This window comes from Ctenocephalides felis, unplaced genomic scaffold (assembly GCF_003426905.1).
Source record: "Ctenocephalides felis isolate EL2017-DRISC unplaced genomic scaffold, ASM342690v1 CF-g0.4_SCAFFOLD_02905, whole genome shotgun sequence".
In the NCBI taxonomy this organism is placed as follows: Eukaryota; Metazoa; Arthropoda; class Insecta; order Siphonaptera; family Pulicidae; genus Ctenocephalides; species Ctenocephalides felis.
In genome coordinates, this window is record NW_020539059.1 from 126,188 (window position 1) to 145,272 (window position 19,085).

A 19,085-nucleotide genomic window follows, 5' to 3' on the forward strand; every position below is an offset into this window, starting at 1 on the left:
GGGGGGGGTACTATGACTCTTCAGCTTTTTGTTCTTTAAATGCCATGAATTCTCTGAAGCGACGCTCCTTATTTTGTTCGCTTATCCTTAACCTATCTTCAAAGGTAGCAATTAAATCACTAGCGGGGGTACTTTTTGCTTTTTTCCTACAAAAAAAAATTATATTCTTATTAGCGAAGAGAAATCTTCAAAACAAATTAAATATTTTTACGGTTTGCTTCAAATCCATATTACTGCTACTGCTACTTCGACTCCCGCAACTACTTTCGGATAAAGTCCTTTTTTCCAGTAGAAGAGCAAACAGATACAGGTGTAATTGAAGGTTTATCACCCATCAGATTATCCATTAACTTACAAAATTAAAAAATTCAAAAATTATGGTTTTCTGGAAATATAAACAGTTACCCTTACAGTCAGATATGGCCAATGTTTAGAAGAATTTCCAGACTTATTATTGTGGTCTTTTGTTTTTTTATAAGTCTTTTTCTGAAAACTTCGATAAACACTGATGATATATCCGTGAGATTTCAGTTCAGCACTAATATCCAGCCACAATTTTTTTTGCGACATTTTCCCACTAATAAAATCCATTTGTCGTTTTTCACATTCATCAAGAAGTAAAAGAATAGCTTCGTGGGGCCATATAAACGCTGTAATAAACAATTGGCTGTTAAATTGTATGCATATTAATCGATTTTGTTTTGTCCTTATTAAAATTACCTGATTCTTCACTTGCAATTCTCACGGATTTATCAATACTTCCATCGCCATTTAAAAGAGATTGTGAAGTTTCAGGATCATCTGTTTCGGTTTCCAAATATTTACCATTACGTAGGTAAAAATTGAATTAATAATACAAATTTAAACTTATCATGACAATAAAATTATTTTTAGGTATCTAACAATTTCATGGACATTAAAACCAAAATATTAATGAAACCTACCGCTAACAATTTGAGCAGATTGTTTAGCCTCTTGTATTTTCAAGCTTGCATCTGAAATTAATATAAGCCATTTCACCCAAAAAATAAGATTTTTAAATAGTACAACAATTGATGAAATCGATTAAGTCACTTATTACTTAAGGATTAAAACGAAGTACATGTTTTGTTATTTATTTATTTAGCAATATAAACATTTGATATATCCTATTCTCAGGTAGTGGGGGGTGCCTGGTATAAAAAATTATGGATTGCTTTATACATTTATGCCTATACATATATATAGGATAAGGTTGCGCAGCCCTGCCGCACCACGTCAGGTTGCGCGTCCCTGTCATGCACCGTTATCCTATGGTATAAAACCACAGCGCAGCAATACTCGGTTCTTCACTGTGTGAGGTGCTTCTTGAGGTCTGGTAATATCCGGAAATTCTTGCAATAGGCTGTGGTGCTCCTTTCGCAGGGTTTTAACAGTTGGGACGACTGCATCCTTTACTTTTCCCGTCATTTGTGCTTTTGTATCTCCCACTAGGAGTCATTTGTTGCGCAGATTTACGAACAGGTTATAGAATGATAGGAAATCTGCTCCAATGATGGGTTTTCGACGTCGACTATCACAAACCTCCAAGAAAAATTGCGTCTTAGGCTGAAGTTCAAAATTAGCTACACTGTCCCATAGGTCGCCATTTTTGCACCATTTGCCGTATACACGTATATTCGGAACGCGGATGCTGCCCTTTCAGTTTTCTGCGAGGGTATACCCAAAGATCCGCGCTCGTGTCGACTAAGAATTCTTGTTTGGATGCTTTGTCAACCCTAATAGGCGGCTTGTTGACCTAATTAATTGACAGTCATGCGCCGCATTCATTGACTGTCGTTTATGTTTGAAGATTTAAATGAACAAGGTCATTACACTTCCGTGCTTTAGCTCCTAATCTTGAGTGGTACTGGCAATAGCCACGTAGAGATGGATGCACGACTTTCGACCTCGATGGTAAGGTTCGGACTTGGCTTGGGTGAGGGTTTCAACTTGTTTAGCTAACAAGTCAATCTTCGAATTTAATGTAGCATTCTGGTTTTGAAGCTCTAAAATTTGTTCTGAAATGGCCTTATTCGTTTCTTCGGACGTAGATGGCATTTGTTTACTAATTGCTTGGATTTGGTGCTCCAACGATATATCGGCGATTTTATCCGCCATGTCTGCTATTTTATCTTTTGCTCTCCTTCTGTTTGCACAAATTTATTACACACTGCCATCGTATTGGCCAGTGGGAAGACATGGAAAGGAAAGTCAAATCGATCGAAGCATTCGTAGTGGCTAACTTGGAGCACTAATTGGGGTTGTTATAACCGAAATTTTAAACAAAAACACATAACATATTTGTTTATTTCAAATTTAAGTAAGATAATTAAAAATGAGCAATATGTTGTGTTCTGGTGAATTTACAGCCTCCAATAATTTCTAGCAAAAAAGATGCTGAAAAATAACAATAATATTGTTTTAATGAAATGTATGAAATGAATTTAATGTATGAAATTATATGAATGTGCGAACAAAGCTTTTGTTTTAATATTGATAACCACTATTGTACAAATGCAAATTCATATTTGTATGAAATTATATAAATGTGCGAACAAAGCTGGCAAATATTGTTCAAAATAGAATTTTTCGCTCTTCAAAATAACACTTTTAAAAACTTTTCGTCTCTGTGAACTTCTATTAAACAGCAACCATCTTCAATTGGCGAAAAAACAAAAAGATCACAAACACTCATACCAGTGACGTACATTTGTACTTGAACTTGGGTGTAATAAATGTGAGACTTTTTGAGCTCCAAGTTATCATGGACAAATTCCAAATACTTAACGTTGTTAACTTGAGTAGCATAATTGACAACTGTTTTTTTTTTACAAGATCTAGGACATTTGAATTCTACAATTTTAGAAATGCAACCGTCATCAATGACTACTCCTTCAAGACTTGCACAAAGTCAATGCTGGTATTTACTAACAATTACACCAACCCGTTTAACAGTACACTTGTAAATTTGTTCATATTTTTCTTTAGCACAACTTTCCATATTTAGACCATATTTTGTAGAGCTGCTGTCAATTTTGGATAGATGTAGCATGTCTGATACCAACTTTTCGACTGGTTTCCTACTTAGAACTTTTATATTATGTACATTACAACTTGCAGAAATTCTTAAGCGCCTGGCTTGAAACCAATTGTTGCAGGAAGACTGTCTAACAGTTTCAGAAGACAGCTGAATTCATCTGATAATTTAACATTCTTAACAAAAAAACTCCCAGAGAATCGGATCCAAATTATATTCAGTTTGATAAATAGAAATTTCTCGCAAAAATTTAAAAACTTTTCTACACATGCAGCACAATCTTCTTTCTCTAAATTCATTTCAACTTGTGAGAAAAGAGAGTTAATCGCATTTCTTACCGTATGTTCATTTTTTTTTTCAACTGTGCTTCCATAATTTGTTTTAAAGGTGAATCGACTGTCAACTCAGTAATTAAAACATTTTGGGGCTCATGTAATTGAGTGTATTTAGGCGGCACCCTTTTTTTTGAAATATGCTGCTTTAGAATAATTAAGCTTAGCAAATTTACAAGCGCCCGGCTTACCACACTGCTGCTCATGACTCGTTCTCGAAATACTCTGTTCACTGTTAATAAAATAAATTAACGCTGCAACGTGTTTATACTTGCCACACAACGTTCAGAGTTTATCTAAAAATATAATAAAACAATATAATAATAATATATAATTAGAAATAATTATATTATAATTAAATATTTATATAATATAAGAAATGAATTATCTAAAGGTGCATTACGTCTACAGATGTAGCATATGGTGTAGCATGGACTGATGCTTGTCAAATAATTCGAGATTTTATTAAAAAACTTCAAAAGTTTTGTCGATGTTCCTCGACTTCTCTCACAAGTCTAGCATCAACAAGTTTTTTACCTTTGGTCATTGTTTCCGACTGGAACTTTATTTGATGGGTAATGGACTCAAATCCTGCCTTTATATAATGTCCATGCCCAAATAATAAAAAAAAACTAGTAAATATATTATTTACTTAATCTATTGAAAACATATTTTTGTCATTATTATAATTTATTATTAGGACTATTCCTAATAATTCCATAATTTTTACACAACTTAACCTTATAAATGTTTACGGCATTTCTTTATTTATTTTATCATACTTACCTTTGTTTTAAGTACGTTCAAGTAAATTTAAAAATTACATTACCTATTCAACTTTTTCTTTCGTGTTGTAACTTATTAATAATATTTCTTCATTAATTTTTTTTCTTTAAAAACATCTATAAACAAATGTAAAGCACGCACTGACAGCCCCAACTAGTTCGCACGTGGTATACATTTAGTCTGGCGCTGCCAATAGTCGGAGCCAATAATCAGGCGAATCATCCTTTTTTTAACACTGGCAGCACTGCTTATTAATACTGTCCATTAAAGCTTGGTGCTTGCTGTTAATGGTGGCACTCAGCTGTTCAAACTTAAGATTGAATTTTGAATCCAATCTTAATATGAGTTCCTTCAATTCTATTTTTTCTAAGTTGCCTTAACTTCATAATGTACATTAACATTGATGTAATTAATGTAATGAAATGACTCACCTTTGTACACATTCATGCTCATTCATGCGAATTATGGGATCGAAATAGTATCATTACTGCGCATTGTTTAACATTTAATTTAAGTTTATTACTTATGCACCAGTTATTTAGTTGCGCGATGTCTTGTTGTAAAGATATTCTTTGAGGTTAAATAACATTATATTTTAACATAGACATTACACTACATGGACTGCTAGTTGTCATATATTTTCCGTTGCATATAGTGCTCGTACATAGAAAGGACTATGACGTCACTTGCTGAGCGAACATTGCCGACAATCGAGAAACTCTCCCGATTGATTAAATGTCATATGTTAAGGTGCCGATACACTGTAGAGTTTTTGGCTAGAGTCGCTCTAACTAGAGCTCCAATAGAGCGCTCTATGTTGAGTCCCATAGTGTACACAGCTACTAGAGCACTCTAGCGGGAGTCAGTCTACGCTCTCCGTAGACAAGCTCGCTAGGCAAATGATATACAGTGTACACAGGCGTCTCTGCACAACTTCCACGCTCTAGCGGCTAACTCTAGCATTATTCAACTTGTTGGATATTTTTTTGGTCTATACGTATAGTTTTTTGTGTTTTGCTTTGCTAGGTTATGTATGGTTAGGTTATTTATCCATGTGTTTATTTGGCGAGTATCAAGCCTACAGACAGATTCGTGTTTATTTGAAAAAGAAAAGTTGTTTTTTTTTTTTTGATTTTGGAAAATGGAAGCATTATATGATGAAGAACAGTGCGAAAAGTTTGTTTGGGAGAGAAATAAAGTGTTTCAATTAATTGAATTGGTAGAGGCTCGTCCAGAATTGTGGAATATCAGGTTGAAGGAGTATAGGAATCGAAACCTTAAACATCAGTCCTTGGAAACGATAGCAACGTCTTTAAATTTGGATGTTAAAACAGTAAAAGACAAAATTCATAATTTGAGATGCCAGTTAAATGAGCATCTGAGAAAAATGAAAAAGTTCAAAAGTGGTCAGGGCGCAGATGAAAGGTATAAACCGAAGTGGGAGTTTTTTGAGGCTGTCAAGTTTATGAATATCCAGATAAATTCAACAGAGGATTCAATTGCCAGTGTTGGCAGTGCCCCTGATGTTATTATTACAGATGTGCTGGTAAGTAAATAAAGTAAATTCATATTGTGATTTAAATTTTTTATTGTAGGATACATTTGACATTCATATAACAAAAATCTAATGACAAAACAAGATATAAATTAATAAATAAAAAAATCAAACATATTTATATTGCCACGGTAGTTCACCTGCTCTGGACATAAAATACGTTCTAAAATTTTCGCGTACTTGCTTAGCTGTGCATGTTGGATTTCTCGCGCCTGTATGTTGTAATGAATAAAATGAATTTTGTGGAAGTGGGTCATCTCGCCAACAACCTTCAATAAGCCTGCCATTTTTTTCCATGTCTACAGTACCTTCAGAAACATATTTGGTCGACTTTTTTTCAATTAGATAATTATGTAGCACACAAGCAGCTTGAACTAGCTTTATTACTTTCTGAGGGCATAGTTCGACTGGCTTTCTAAGAAAACGAAAACGCATCGAAAGCAAACCAAATGCATTTTCTACCACTCGACGTGCTCGAGAAAGTCTATAATTAAAAACGCGATTTTCAACAGGTTGGTCTCTAAAAGGGAATGGTTTCATAATGTAGGTTTTTAATGGAAAAGCGTCATCGGCAACAATGACATATGGCACCGGAACTGACTGGAAACGTAATGGTTTTGCTTCGGGTATATTCAATGACTTGTTTTCCAAACACGCCGATAGTGAACAATTTGCATATACACCCCCGTCTGACACTCTCCCATTACAACCTACTTCTATATACAAAAATTTGTAATCAGCATTCACTAGAGCCATTAATACAATGCTAAGTGTCCCCTTGTAATTATAATATAGACTTCCTGAGTCTTCTGGTGCCTTCATTACCACATGTTTTCCATCAATAGCTCCTATGCAATTTGGAAAGTTCCAAGTAGCATCAAATCGCTTTGCTTCATTTTCCCACTCCTCTGATGTACAAGGAATCTGTAAAAAAAAGAACAAAACATTTAATTTTCATTTATTATTTTAATTTTTTTTAGGACCATCATGATGAGGAAATGAAAGATAACTCTGGGTCTTGGCAGACTCCTGTTACAAAACCTCATAAAAATAAAAAACGGGCACCCGATTCAGTTAAAAAGGATGATGAGTTGCTGAATGAAGCTTTAGCTTGTTTACGAGCTCCGAAAGGTCACTTGGACGTATTTGGAGAGTTTGTTACTGCAGAGTTGAAAGTAATACCCTCTGAAGATATCCGAAATAAATTAAAACTTAAGATTCAGAGAGCTATTTTAGACGCACATGAGGAAGTCAATATGCGAGGAGTATCCTCCCCCAGTTCACAGTCTATGCTGTCTCTAAGTAATTTGAGTGAGTACTCCGGTTCATCGAGCACTCCAGTAATATGCCAGATAATTTCTCCAACGCAAAACGAGACTACTTTAACGCAATATTATGACAAAATGTAACATTTTCTCATACCTTCAAATAATCATTTTTCAATTCCAAGTACAGAGCATCACACACCTCCGGAACAATGCGAGAAATAGTTGTTGGTGGAATCCGAAACAAATAACTTAATGACTGATAACTGTCACCTATAATAGAATTTATTTACAATTAATATTGGTACAATTTTTATAAATAAATAGTAAAAAAAAATGTTTTTGTATTATTTTAAATAATTGTTTTATACCACTTACCAGTAGCAAGAAATCTCAGTGTCAGTGTTAACCGCTCAGATGGTGATATTGATTTTCTGAGGTGAGTATCTTGTTTTCTAATTCTTGGAGCAATTCGTTCCAGCAAATGCTGAAAATCCTGATGGGTCATTCTTATAAAATTTTCATAAGAACTTACGTCTTGATACTCGAGTTCTTTTAACAATTTTGCATAAACTCCCTCTTCTTCTCTTTTGGCAATCCATTCCCTAACCCACATTTTTTTTTTTACTGTCTTATTTCTTTTTTTAACTAAACTATATACCACCAATGCTGCTAAACCTTGTTTTCGCCGGAAACTCATTATAATAACTATACACTAACTAATATACACTAATAAAATTGTCAATTGTCTCACAAGAACTAACCTGAAATACGAAGTTCACTTCTATATATATCACTTCTATAGTCTAATTGTCAAAGTTACACTCTACCAAGATTAATATTTATTAATATATTTTTCCACAGGTGTACATAGCTTTATTATAATAACTATACACTAACTAATATGCACTAATAAAATTGTCAATTGTCTCACAAGAACTAACCTGAAATACGAAGTTCACTTCTATATATATCACTTCTATAGTCTACTTGTCAAAGTTACACTCTACCAAGATTAATATTTATTAATATATTTTTCCACAAGTGTACATAGCTTTATTATAATAACTATACACTAATAAAATTGTCAATTGTCTCACAAGAACTGTATCGGCACCTTAACCTCAAATACGAAGTTCACTTCTATAGTCTACTTGTCAAAGTTACACTCTATCTAGATTAATATATATAATATATATAGCCACAAGTGTACATAGCTTTTTAGAGTGTCTCGGTAGAGTTGCTCTAGCACCTTTCACCTACTTCTCTCCTAGAGTACGAAAGAGCTCTCGGAAGAAAAAAACACTTTACAGTGTACAGACAACGGTAGAGCGCACTAGCAAGAGAGTCTACACTCTACCTAGATATTTCTCTACAGTGTATCGGCACCTTTACGTGCTTAACATAGACCTTATATCCGTATCTCCGTAATGGCTGCCTTTGCCAAAAACTAATCAGCACATCACCTATCAATAGGAATCGAATGTTTTTTGAACTATTCAAATCTGTTGATCCGTGCGCCTGAAAACGTGGACGAAAAAATGCGGACATACAAAACACACACATAAATATTTATTTTTTCTGGGATATGCCAAAATGTTCAGAAACCTTCAAAACGTCGAGAAATGCAAAAATTTTCATTTATGATTTTCGGCTCATTACTATATCTACCCTACGGGAAGTTAAAAAATATAAATATATATAGGTGGCAAACACGGCTGCTTTGCCATTATATTTAACTTCCCGTAGGGCAACAGTAATCGCAAAAAAATCGAAAATGAAATTTTTTATATATCTTGCTTGACGTTTCAAAGGTTTCTGAACATTTTTGAATACCTTAGAAAAAATGGATGTATGTGTGCGTGTGTATGCGAATACAAATTTTCGTCGATGATTTCGGGAATACGGATAAACCGATTTGAATAATTGGAGAAACATTTCTGATGAGCACAGAAATTTCCAAGAAAGATGGAAATTTGATTATTTTTTCACTATCGTTAAGGATAATGCTGCATTGTCGGAGAACGTATCAGCATTAAAAGAATATAACATAAAAAGGCACTACAAAACAAAACATGAAGATAAATATAAAAAATTTCTGGACAGCTCCGGACAGATAAGCTCAATCAAGAGGAAAAACAACATGCTATTTTTAAAAATCAAGATATTTCATTACATACAGCTGTAAAGGCTAGTTTTTTTTTTGTCAGTCAAATATTGGCAAAAAAATGAAACCTTTTGCGGATTGAGATATGATAAATGATTATCTGACTGCTGTTGCAGGAATAGCATTACCTTATTAACTTAATATGAAATATTAGTTTACCCAGGTTCACGGTTGCAAAAAGAATTGATCACTTATCAGAGAATATATCAACAACGCTTCGTGAACGCATTGCTCAATTTGAATACTGTTCTTTGATGAAAGTTGTGCCATTAGCGATACAGCACTACTTGCTCTATATTTATACGTGGTGTTGACACTAAATTTGATATTACTGATGAGTTGTGTTCTCTGGTACCAATACCAATACCGGACTACAAACTACAACTGGTGAAGACCTTCAAGAAAAACTAAAGTCTGTTTTGGAAGAATTTTCAATTTCATTAGAAAAGATTGTTAGTATATCAACAAATGGGGCATCAGCAGTCAAGTATGAAAGCGGGAAAGCTTTTCCAAGATATTGAGAAAGCCACAGAAGAAGAAACATTTGTTAACCTTTGCATAATTCATCAAGAAAGTTTGTATGCAAAGAAATTAACTTGACCCCATGTCTCAGCACCAGTAATTAAATTAATAAATTTCATAAAGTCACCGTGAATCACCGTGAGTTTAAAAAATTTCTTAACAATTTGGCAAGTGAATATGGTGATATAATTTTTAAGAGCTGCAATGTTAAAAAGAGTGTATGACCTTAATTCTACTTAATTTTTGTTCAACAGATGTGAATTTCTTAATTTTCTCTTTCAGTTGAAGAACTAAATTACCAGCTAACTCATTTGTTCTTGAAGAAATAGTGTTTTTCGAAAGCGAAATATTTTGAATTATTGACTTTTGAGACGGAAATGAAACATCGGCAATTTTCAACATACATTCTTTAATAAAATCACCATTAGTGAAAGGTTTTGATTTTTGCGATCTCTAATGCAATAACAAAACTTGATTTCCAGACATTTCCGCTCTCTATATTAGCTTTATTAAACATCCACTTCATCCATTGACCTTGAAGTTTCAATTTTAAAGATAACAATTTGTCGATTTTTATTTCTCATTATAACAATCGATTTTTGACTTGTGATTTGTATCATAGTGTCTCTTCAAATTAAACTCCTTACTTTCTGCCCGGTGGCTTTTTTCTGAACTATTTTGTATTCAATTTTGTCAATATCTGCATTGCGGAATTCGGATCATTTTCTATATTCATACATTCTGCAATAATGTCCATATTCATCGGCTCATCGTTTTGTTCTATTACTATATTTTGATTTATGTTTGCTATATCTAGGTTAACTTTTAGTACAATTTCTATGCATTGCAATAATATTTCTCTTCATCTTTATTCCCTGTTTTTTCGCTGTACATTTTTTTTCTTATTTTCGTTGTTTTTTTCTTTCTTCGCATTGGCTGATTATGTGCGTTGTTTCAAAACAGTATGCACATGTTTTTGATTGGTTATAATATGTAATTAACGCTTTTCGCCACTAATATGAAGAAAGGATGAAATGGTTTTCAATCATGTCCACCAATCTTGTTTCTGTTAAAAAAAATTATTCGCTTCATCTGCATTCCGTTTAGGGCTACTTATATATTTGTTCTGAATGTTTTTAACCTTTTCGTATTTAGATAGATGCAATGCAATTGTCTCATTATTTGCTTCAAAAGGTATTTTATATACTCTTGTTCTTGTAAAATTATCGTCTGCAATATTTTACATATAACAAATTCAGAAAGAATTAATATATAGCATGCGGTCAAAATACAATACCACCTTGGATTTTTCTACCCAAAATAATTGCTTCAATAATGTTGCCTACAATTTTTATAATTTCGTACCATATTTTAACTGGTTTTTAGTATTTTAATATCTAAATTGAATTTTTCACACTAATAATTCTATATACATTATTACTTAAGATCATATTTGAAGTGAATTAATTTGTCAAATTTTGTTCACCTGTGCTCTATTCAACCTACCATCAACAAAATTATTGCAGTAAATGGAGAGGAAAAAAGCGTATGCCCAGCTAATCTTAATCTAAAGTTCAGAAGTGAAAACAATTTGCATTTCATCACCACACCACGCATTAATTGGATTATAACTCTTTTAATTCTGATTATATCAGAACTTGTAATATACTATTTTAAAGGTGATTAAAAGAGCTACTTTCTCTATTATAAATTTTACCGTAACTTCTCTTATTTTGAAACGGAGAAGGGTTAAAGGGATCGAAAGACACTCCGGTTAGACAGCCGCGCACTCTTTAAACAATTAGAACTCTATCAATATTTGTGCAACATAAAATAATAAAAAGCAATAATTAGTCTGAAAAATACCTTGAATTTTCATATATATATACTTTTATACGTATTCTTTCAGAGATATTATAATGAAAAATTGGTTGTTTTTTTAAATGGATTTTTTTATGAAATCATGAGTTTTTTGAAAATCGTTTGTATTAATGTTATGGTATTTTCAAGAATCCATCAAGATATCTCAAACCAAGTTAATTCTAGATAGAAAACGATTATTTTTAATTTTGGTGGAAATGGCACTCATAAACTATTTGATTTAAATGAAAAAAAAAAACATTGTATGCATCTTTTAAATGCATGATAGCTCACTCAATTTACACGCAGAAGTACTTCTTTTAAAGCTTATTTTGAGAACTATAAAAACCCATTTTCATAATTAACTTAATATTGTTCCTAGAACACTGTAAAATAGCGATTTATTAGGATTTTTGTTGATATAATTTTGTTCATTATATGATTTTCGTTAAAATGTATATTTTTGAAGATATGAGCAAAAAACGATGAAAAACGCAAAAAAGAAACAAATTTTCAGTAGCCAGTAACTTGAAAAGTATTTGCTTTTTTGAAAAACATTATTAAACATTTTTCTCTTATAATTAGTTCTTTTATCCACACCCAACGTTATTACACCACTGAAAAGAAATGGCATCCCCCCGGGTAGTGCAAAGGAGTCTAAATTGTTTTCACTTTTGAACTTGAGAGTAAGATGAGCCTAATTCCAAATTGAATTTTTGACACAATGAAACTTCTAAATAATTTTTTGAATAAGTAATTTTTTTTGTATTGTGACTTAGTATAGTAAGGCAAAACGACTGCAAATTGAATATTTTTGAGCGCAATTACTTATGGCTCGTCTCCTTTGCACGAATTCGTACGGCGAATCTGTTCGCAAAGTGCGCAAACAAAATTATTGCAAGCAAAAGCAAAGCACGCGCAGGTGAGAACACGATTCGCCGTGCGCGTCAGACGCATGCGCAGACTGTCAGACGCATGTTGTATTATTTGAATCTTATATTAATTTAATTTTTGGCACATCTCAGCTGCTTTTTGGCATTAATAATGTAGACATTACATTTTCCTTATTCATAATCATGAATTTATTATATTTTAATATTGCCTTAGTCTATAAGTGAATAGAAATGTTTGGCAAATGACAGTCTTCAATTGCTTTTAATGTCAAACTAAGCTTCAAATATTTTCAAGGGCAAACAATGATAAGCGGTTTTTTGTAATTTTTTCTATTTATTTCTACAATCTAACTATATTTCTATGAATCAAAACATTCTAGAAAATTTCCCGAACAAACTTCAGGAAGATTCAGGAAAATCCGAATTATAGTTTAGGAGGATTAAGGGGTTAGGGGTACTTGCAGGCACGAAAAAATGAGTGTTTTCAGTATTTTTTTTTGTTATTAAACGATGTTTTTCTACAAAAATATTAATACAGCATTATTAACCAATGTTTTGACTTGATGTAACAAAAATTTCAGGAAAAAAAAATCAATATTCCCAAAGTTATAGCTGTTTTTGTTGACCCTGTTTCGAAAAACGGTCCTGGCGGTGACCATCATAACTCCTTGGAGATTCATCTAAAATCAATCAAATTAAAAAAATAGTTTTATGAATAGTTAATCTCGGGCCGGATCGAAGGGTTTTCTTTTTTTGCAAAAATTAACAAAATTGCAGCATCAGAAAGAAAAAATCTTGATTTTTGGGTAAAAAATCAACTGTTAATTGGTCTTAAAAAATTCAAATTTTTGAAAAAATAAAAATCCTTCGATCAGGCACGAGTTTATTATGTATTCTAAAAGCTGTATAAATTTCATTAAAATCTACTAAGCGGTTTTTGAGTTACAGTGGTCACCGATTCAAAAAACATAGTTTTGAGAAAAACGCGTTCAAAGTTTTACATTGGATTTACGTACAGAAATACGAATTATTAATTCATTTACACCAAGTCATCTATTCCTGGGCCATATAACAGTTCTTCAGCCATTGTGGAAGTTTCCAAAATTTTCATTTGGTGTTACCTACGAAGCATTCTGCCCTCCCGTGTCGTCTCGTGGGCGCGCTGATCTGCCACTTTCACACGTGCAGCATCCAATTTTTCAGCATACCAATAGGAATTATACCCACAATTAGGTCCTAGGGTACTCATAATCAATAGTAATGATTATGTATATGTATTCAGCAATTTGTACGATAGTAGAACTAGTATTCACGGTTTCTAGGTATATTTTTGATACTAGTTGGTTGAAGCTCTTAATTTTTTCTGATTATGGATTCAATCTTGAACTACACATCTTGAAAGTAAATTATCATTGCTGAGATCGTTTTAAATCGGTTTAAAAGCTTTTAAAACATCAGGAGGTGAGGGAGAATAATCTTTAGTATAAGTATCGAGCTCTCCACTTGCGTCAACGCGCTGGTAAGATTCCAATAACTCAAAAAGTAATCATCGGATCAACTTGAAATTTTCAGAGAATATTTTCAAGATGTTACCCTTAATGAAAATGCAAAAAAATAAAAATCGATTTTTCAAAAATCCCAAGTACCCCTAACCCCTTAATGAAACTTACATTGTTATAGAAGAATTTTATATATAAGATATATATACCTGAATAACTGTTCAAAAGTCAGATTGCGACTCTGTTATGGGAATACGAATACTTTATATATTTGATTAATTATATTATACATTAAACATTTTGATCATTTTTGTTCAGAATTAGGCAAAAGTTTGAATTGAAATTTTTTCTTGCTTGATAGTTTTGAAGAGTTTCTTCAATTCAGACTGATATACAGCAGTCACATCTTCAATTTTCATTTTAAAAAGAATACTTTGTTCATGTCAATGTTCATAAAAAATCACACAGATCTATTTGCCATCTTTAAACCTTCAATGAGGCTTTTTAAATTAAATGTAATATTTTCAGTGCCTCTTCTTCACTGGGTTGTGAATTTAACATTTCTTCCAAGTTGGTTTCAGTCATATCATTATCATGTGATTTAATCAATGTCATACTGTGAATTTTTACAGATTTTTCGTCATTTTCCGCAGTCAGAGTAGACCACGATTATTTCCAACATGACTTCAGTGTTGTGTTCAATGTTTCAGTTCTGCCAATGATTTTTTTATGTTTAAAATACATTTTGCTATGTTAATTTTTTTCCAGCATTCGATAATATTCATATCAGTATTACATTCTATATTATCTAATATAATCCTGAAAGTTCGTCTAAATAAATTTCAGTATAACGCTTGCATCATACCTTGGTCCATAGACTGAAGTAATGCAGTAGTGTTTGGAGGTAAAAATATAACTTTTATATTTTGATGTATAGTTTCAAACTCGCGAGAATGACCCGATGCATTATCCAAAACTAAAAGTATTCTAAAGTCTAAATTTAGTTTTTTTCAAATAAGCTACAACTTCAGAAACAAAACAATTCTTGAACCAATAACAAAAAACAGCACTTATAACCCACGTTTTCTTATTCGTTTTCCCACGCCAAAACACGGGCAGGTCGCTCTTATTTTGATTTTTTAAAGCCCGAGGATTTAAAGATCTGTAAAGCATTAGTGGTTTAATTACACAACCACCAGGTGCATTAGAACATAGCAATAGTGTAACCCTATCTTTTGCTGCTTTAAATCCAGCAACACTTTTTTCATTTTTCGAAACGAATGTTTTATTTGGCATTTTCTTCCAAAACAATGCAGTTTCATCTGCATTAAATACTTGGTCCGGTTTGTATCCACCATCAGCTATTACTCTTGCAAACTCTTCTGGATATCGTTCTGCTGCGGATGTGTCTGTAGTTGCAGCTTCTCCAACGATTTTAATACTATGCAATGATTGCCTTAATTTAAATTCATGGAACCAACCTTCCGATCCTTAAAATCTTCCACCTATACTTCCTTCTTCGAAATGTGCGTGAAGACGCTTTGCCTTCTCCCGGATCATTGAACCATTCAGGGGTACTCTTCTTTGGTTGCAGTCTTCAATCCACAACGACAACGCCACTTCCATTTTTTCAATAGCTGGATCGCACAATTTTTGCTGCCAGTGATGTGGAAGCAACAGATGACCTTATTTTATCTTCCGATTTTTTTATCGATCGTACGGTAGATTTATTAACATTATATGAACACGATATCGATGCGAAAGACTCTTTAAGGCGTAAACGATCAAGTATTTCTATCTTAATTTTAAGGAGCAATACTGACTTTTTTCTTGCCGAACTTTTTTTTTAGTTGACATGTTAATTTAATTTTTTTATTGCTATATTAATTTAATTTTAATTTTAATGTTTTAATTTTATTTTTAATTATTTTAATTATTATTATTAATTATATAGAAGAAAAGGTCTGTTAGCACGTGTTACTCAATCACAATATTTGCTACGAATGAAAAAAACGAAGAAATAAAGCATGCATAGTGGCATTTGCCACAGAAACGAACAATATTAAAGCATACATATATGATTCATTCATTCCCTGTTTGCTTACTTGATCAAATACGCTGATAACGGAGAGGACGGCGAACGCAACGCAATTATTTGGTTGTTGAGTCATTTGATTGTTAAGTCATTTAAATGTTTTGGAAACAATTTGGTTGCAAACTATTTGATTAAAAAGTTACTTGATTGGAAATTGTTTGGTTGGAAATTATTTGGTTGCAAACATGTGCTTGGGACATTTACGGATTGTTGACACTTGATTGGGAGTGATGTTGTTTCACGTTATTTGATTCATAATTTGAATTAAAGTTTCTAGGAAATGCAAGATTATTTCTAGTTCTCTGATAATTTCTCTCGCATAAGCAATTTCAATTACTACTTTAGCCCTGTCATAAAGTTTCGAATAAACTGCGTCGGATTACTATTGTCGTAGTACCTATTTTTAATTTATTCAATTCTTAAAATAAGTGAATTTAATTTTACGGGGTTTATGCCAAATTTCGGAATAATATCGATCAATGCATTATTAACTTCCCGAAGGAGAATAAAAAAATCCGATTCGCTAATTTTATGTTTTCTCGACAATTCAAGCCATTCTAAATCGAATGAGACCAAATTTGGAAAAAGTATGTGTGTGTGTGTAAACACATTTTTTGCCGCAAATCGACGTTTTCTCAAAAATGGCTGGACCGATTTCAAAAATTTAAAAGCCATTCGATGTATCTCGACGAGGACTAGCGTTTATCAATTTTGCGCGACGATCAGCCAAGCAATTTCTTTGCAAATAGCAAAAAAGTGAAAAAAATTCGTCCACGTTTAAGCCCGCAGTTCTGTACGGATTTTGAAAATTCAAAAACCGTTCGAAAGATATTGACTGGGAATCGTGCTGATGAGTTTTTGTTAGAGATCGGCAGGGCCGTTTTCTTGTAATAAAATGTTGAAATTTTTTTTCGACGATTTTTATTATTATTTTTTTGACGGTACTTACCATAGTCTTCTAGATCATACTAAAATGTTACGGTCCTACGACAATTCTTTTAGCTTTAAAAATTCGTCCAAGTTTGCAAAAATTAGTATCGTTTTTTTGGCATTTGTCAAAATTTGGCATTTGTCAAACATTTTCTCAAAATCGCCTGAACCGATTTCAGAAATTTAAAAACCATTTGATGTGTCATCGGCCGAGCCGTTCAATTGAAATTTGGAAAATAGTGTTCTAAAAATTTCTCGTCCAAATTTAAGCTCATACTACAGAATCGATTTTAAAAAATCAAAAACTGTTCAAAAGATATTAGTTGGAAATGATACTGATTAGTTTTAGGTGAAAATCTACCGAGCCGTTTTCTTATAATTTGTTTTTGAAAAAAATAGTTGATGATTTTAATTAAACTTTTTAATTAAAACTTATTGAAATATTACGGCCTTACGACAGGTAGTTTAATTTTAAAAAATCATCAAAGTTTGAGAAAATGAGTAGCTTTTTTTGACGGTCTGAAGAGATTTTGATGTGTTAGTAGTAATGTTTCGCCATGAATCTAGTATAATATGTTCATCTTCTTCACTATACAAACTTCATTCTTGATAATGAAGTAGTTGAGATGAGCAACTACTGCGCAAAATATTTTGCATATATACACATGTTAAAAAGATTAATTTCACTTTTGTCGGTTCCAAGAGTAGAGGTAGTCTGAGGACTCACAGGACGTTATACCAAACTTATTTTCTACAACTTGTTGTGCCCTGCTTAATCTATAATTTAAATCCCTTTGAACGGTTCCTTTTGCCCATAATCTCGGATAGAGCTTCATCAAGTTTTCCGTCATAGGAAATGCATCATTGGTTTCTAATACTAATGGTTCCACTTTTTTAGTTAATTTAGTATTTTTTTCTTAAAAACTTTTCGCAAATGATTTGTAATTAGCATCAATAATGACCATTAACACAATGCTAAAGTCTGATTTATAGTTAAAATATTCAGAACCACCATGTATTGGTGCTTGTAATACAATGTGTTTCCCATCTATTGCACCCAAGCAGTGTGGAAAATTTTATTAATGAGATAATCTGTTGGAATTTTAAGTCATTCTTGAGCAGTGGAGGGCATCTGCAACAAAGAAAATAATTACGTTAATGTGCGGCTGGCTGCGTATTCGTGTATTTATAATTTTAGATAGCCGAATATAGTGTACGTGCTGAAATAAGTGACGAAAAGTCTCAACCGATATCATCTGAAACAGAAGAGGTAGAAGCATCTTCTCCAGCTTCTGCCTAACCCAATGAACCATTACCAAACACTTCAAACCAACGACCAAAAGAGTTTGTAGTCCCAAAACGGCCTCAAAAAAATTAAAAGAAGATTCTTGAATTGACGAAGTTTACAATATATGAAAAACTGCTGTCGGTCAACAAAATAAAATAATGATGAGTATGATCTTTATGGTGAATATCTAATATCAAAAGTTAGAACATTAGATGAGCATTCATATGTCATGTCTCAGCACCATATAAACCAAATAGTGTTTGAATCAGCACTCGGCCGATATAATGAAATGTTTGGGCAAGAGTAAATACGATGTATAATATTTAATACATAAATTACCATAAATAGTATAAAAAATTATTACTTACTCTAATTTCTTCATACAGAACTTATATGAGTTTTAAAATATTGAACAAATACGAAAGACTTTTGTAAGAGTCACCAAGAAATCGCAAGGTTAAGCTTAGTCTTTTTCTGAAATAAGTTTACATATTTTTGGTCCGACTATGTTCATTAATTTCTCAGTCTGATGATGACACTTTTGTGAAATTCGAAGTGTCCAGAATTTTCACGTTGTAAATCCAAAAGTAAATCTGTGCCACCATACCGACTTCTACTTTTAAACAGAGATGTCATTCACTAACGACTCTTTCTTGCTTTTTTTGATATCTTTATCAATGAATGTAATATAAAAAAGGCACTTGCTACGATAACATTATATTTTTTCAAGTCGTGCGTATTTGATCACTTTTTTATACCCTTTCGGCACTAATATAATACTTACGTTTCACGGAGCATTATCGAACAAAGAAGATTTAGGCCCTCACTGCTTTGA

The 19,085-nt window shown here is 32.5% G+C and overlaps 2 protein-coding genes across 2 annotated transcripts; one reads left to right on the forward strand and one right to left on the reverse strand.

Moving 5' to 3' along the window:
* Positions 1-5,317: 5,317 nt before the first annotated feature.
* On the forward strand, positions 5,318-5,804 carry LOC113381452. The gene is made up of 2 exons (XM_026620357.1): positions 5,318-5,722; positions 5,772-5,804. Exons 1-2 carry the CDS (start codon positions 5,318-5,320, stop codon positions 5,802-5,804), a joined length of 438 nt encoding a protein of 145 aa, XP_026476142.1.
* A 35-nt stretch (positions 5,805-5,839) lies between these two features.
* LOC113381453 (protein ANTAGONIST OF LIKE HETEROCHROMATIN PROTEIN 1-like) lies at positions 5,840-7,612 on the reverse strand. Its single transcript, XM_026620358.1, has 3 exons — positions 7,375-7,612; positions 7,154-7,269; positions 5,840-6,655 (listed from the first exon to the last, which is right to left on the reverse strand). Exons 1-3 carry the CDS (start codon positions 7,610-7,612, stop codon positions 5,840-5,842), a joined length of 1,170 nt encoding a protein of 389 aa, XP_026476143.1.
* Positions 7,613-19,085: the final 11,473 nt, after the last annotated feature.

What these genes read in the sequence shown, in the direction of transcription:
- LOC113381452 (XM_026620357.1), top strand. Translation starts at nt 5,318, where the DNA reads ATGGAAGCATTATATGATGAAGAACAGTGCGAAAAGTTTGTTTGGGAG. An exon ending in TTATTATTACAGATGTGCTG is followed by an intron (nt 5,723 to 5,771) that starts GTAAGTAAATAA and finishes TTTTTATTGTAG; the next exon opens with GATACATTTGACATTCATAT.
- LOC113381453 (XM_026620358.1), bottom strand. Translation starts at nt 7,612, where the DNA reads ATGTGGGTTAGGGAATGGATTGCCAAAAGAGAAGAAGAGGGAGTTTAT. An exon ending in ACTGAGATTTCTTGCTACTG is followed by an intron (nt 7,270 to 7,374) that starts GTAAGTGGTATA and finishes ATTCTATTATAG; the next exon opens with GTGACAGTTATCAGTCATTA. An exon ending in TGAAAAATGATTATTTGAAG is followed by an intron (nt 6,656 to 7,153) that starts GTATGAGAAAAT and finishes TTTTTTTTACAG; the next exon opens with ATTCCTTGTACATCAGAGGA.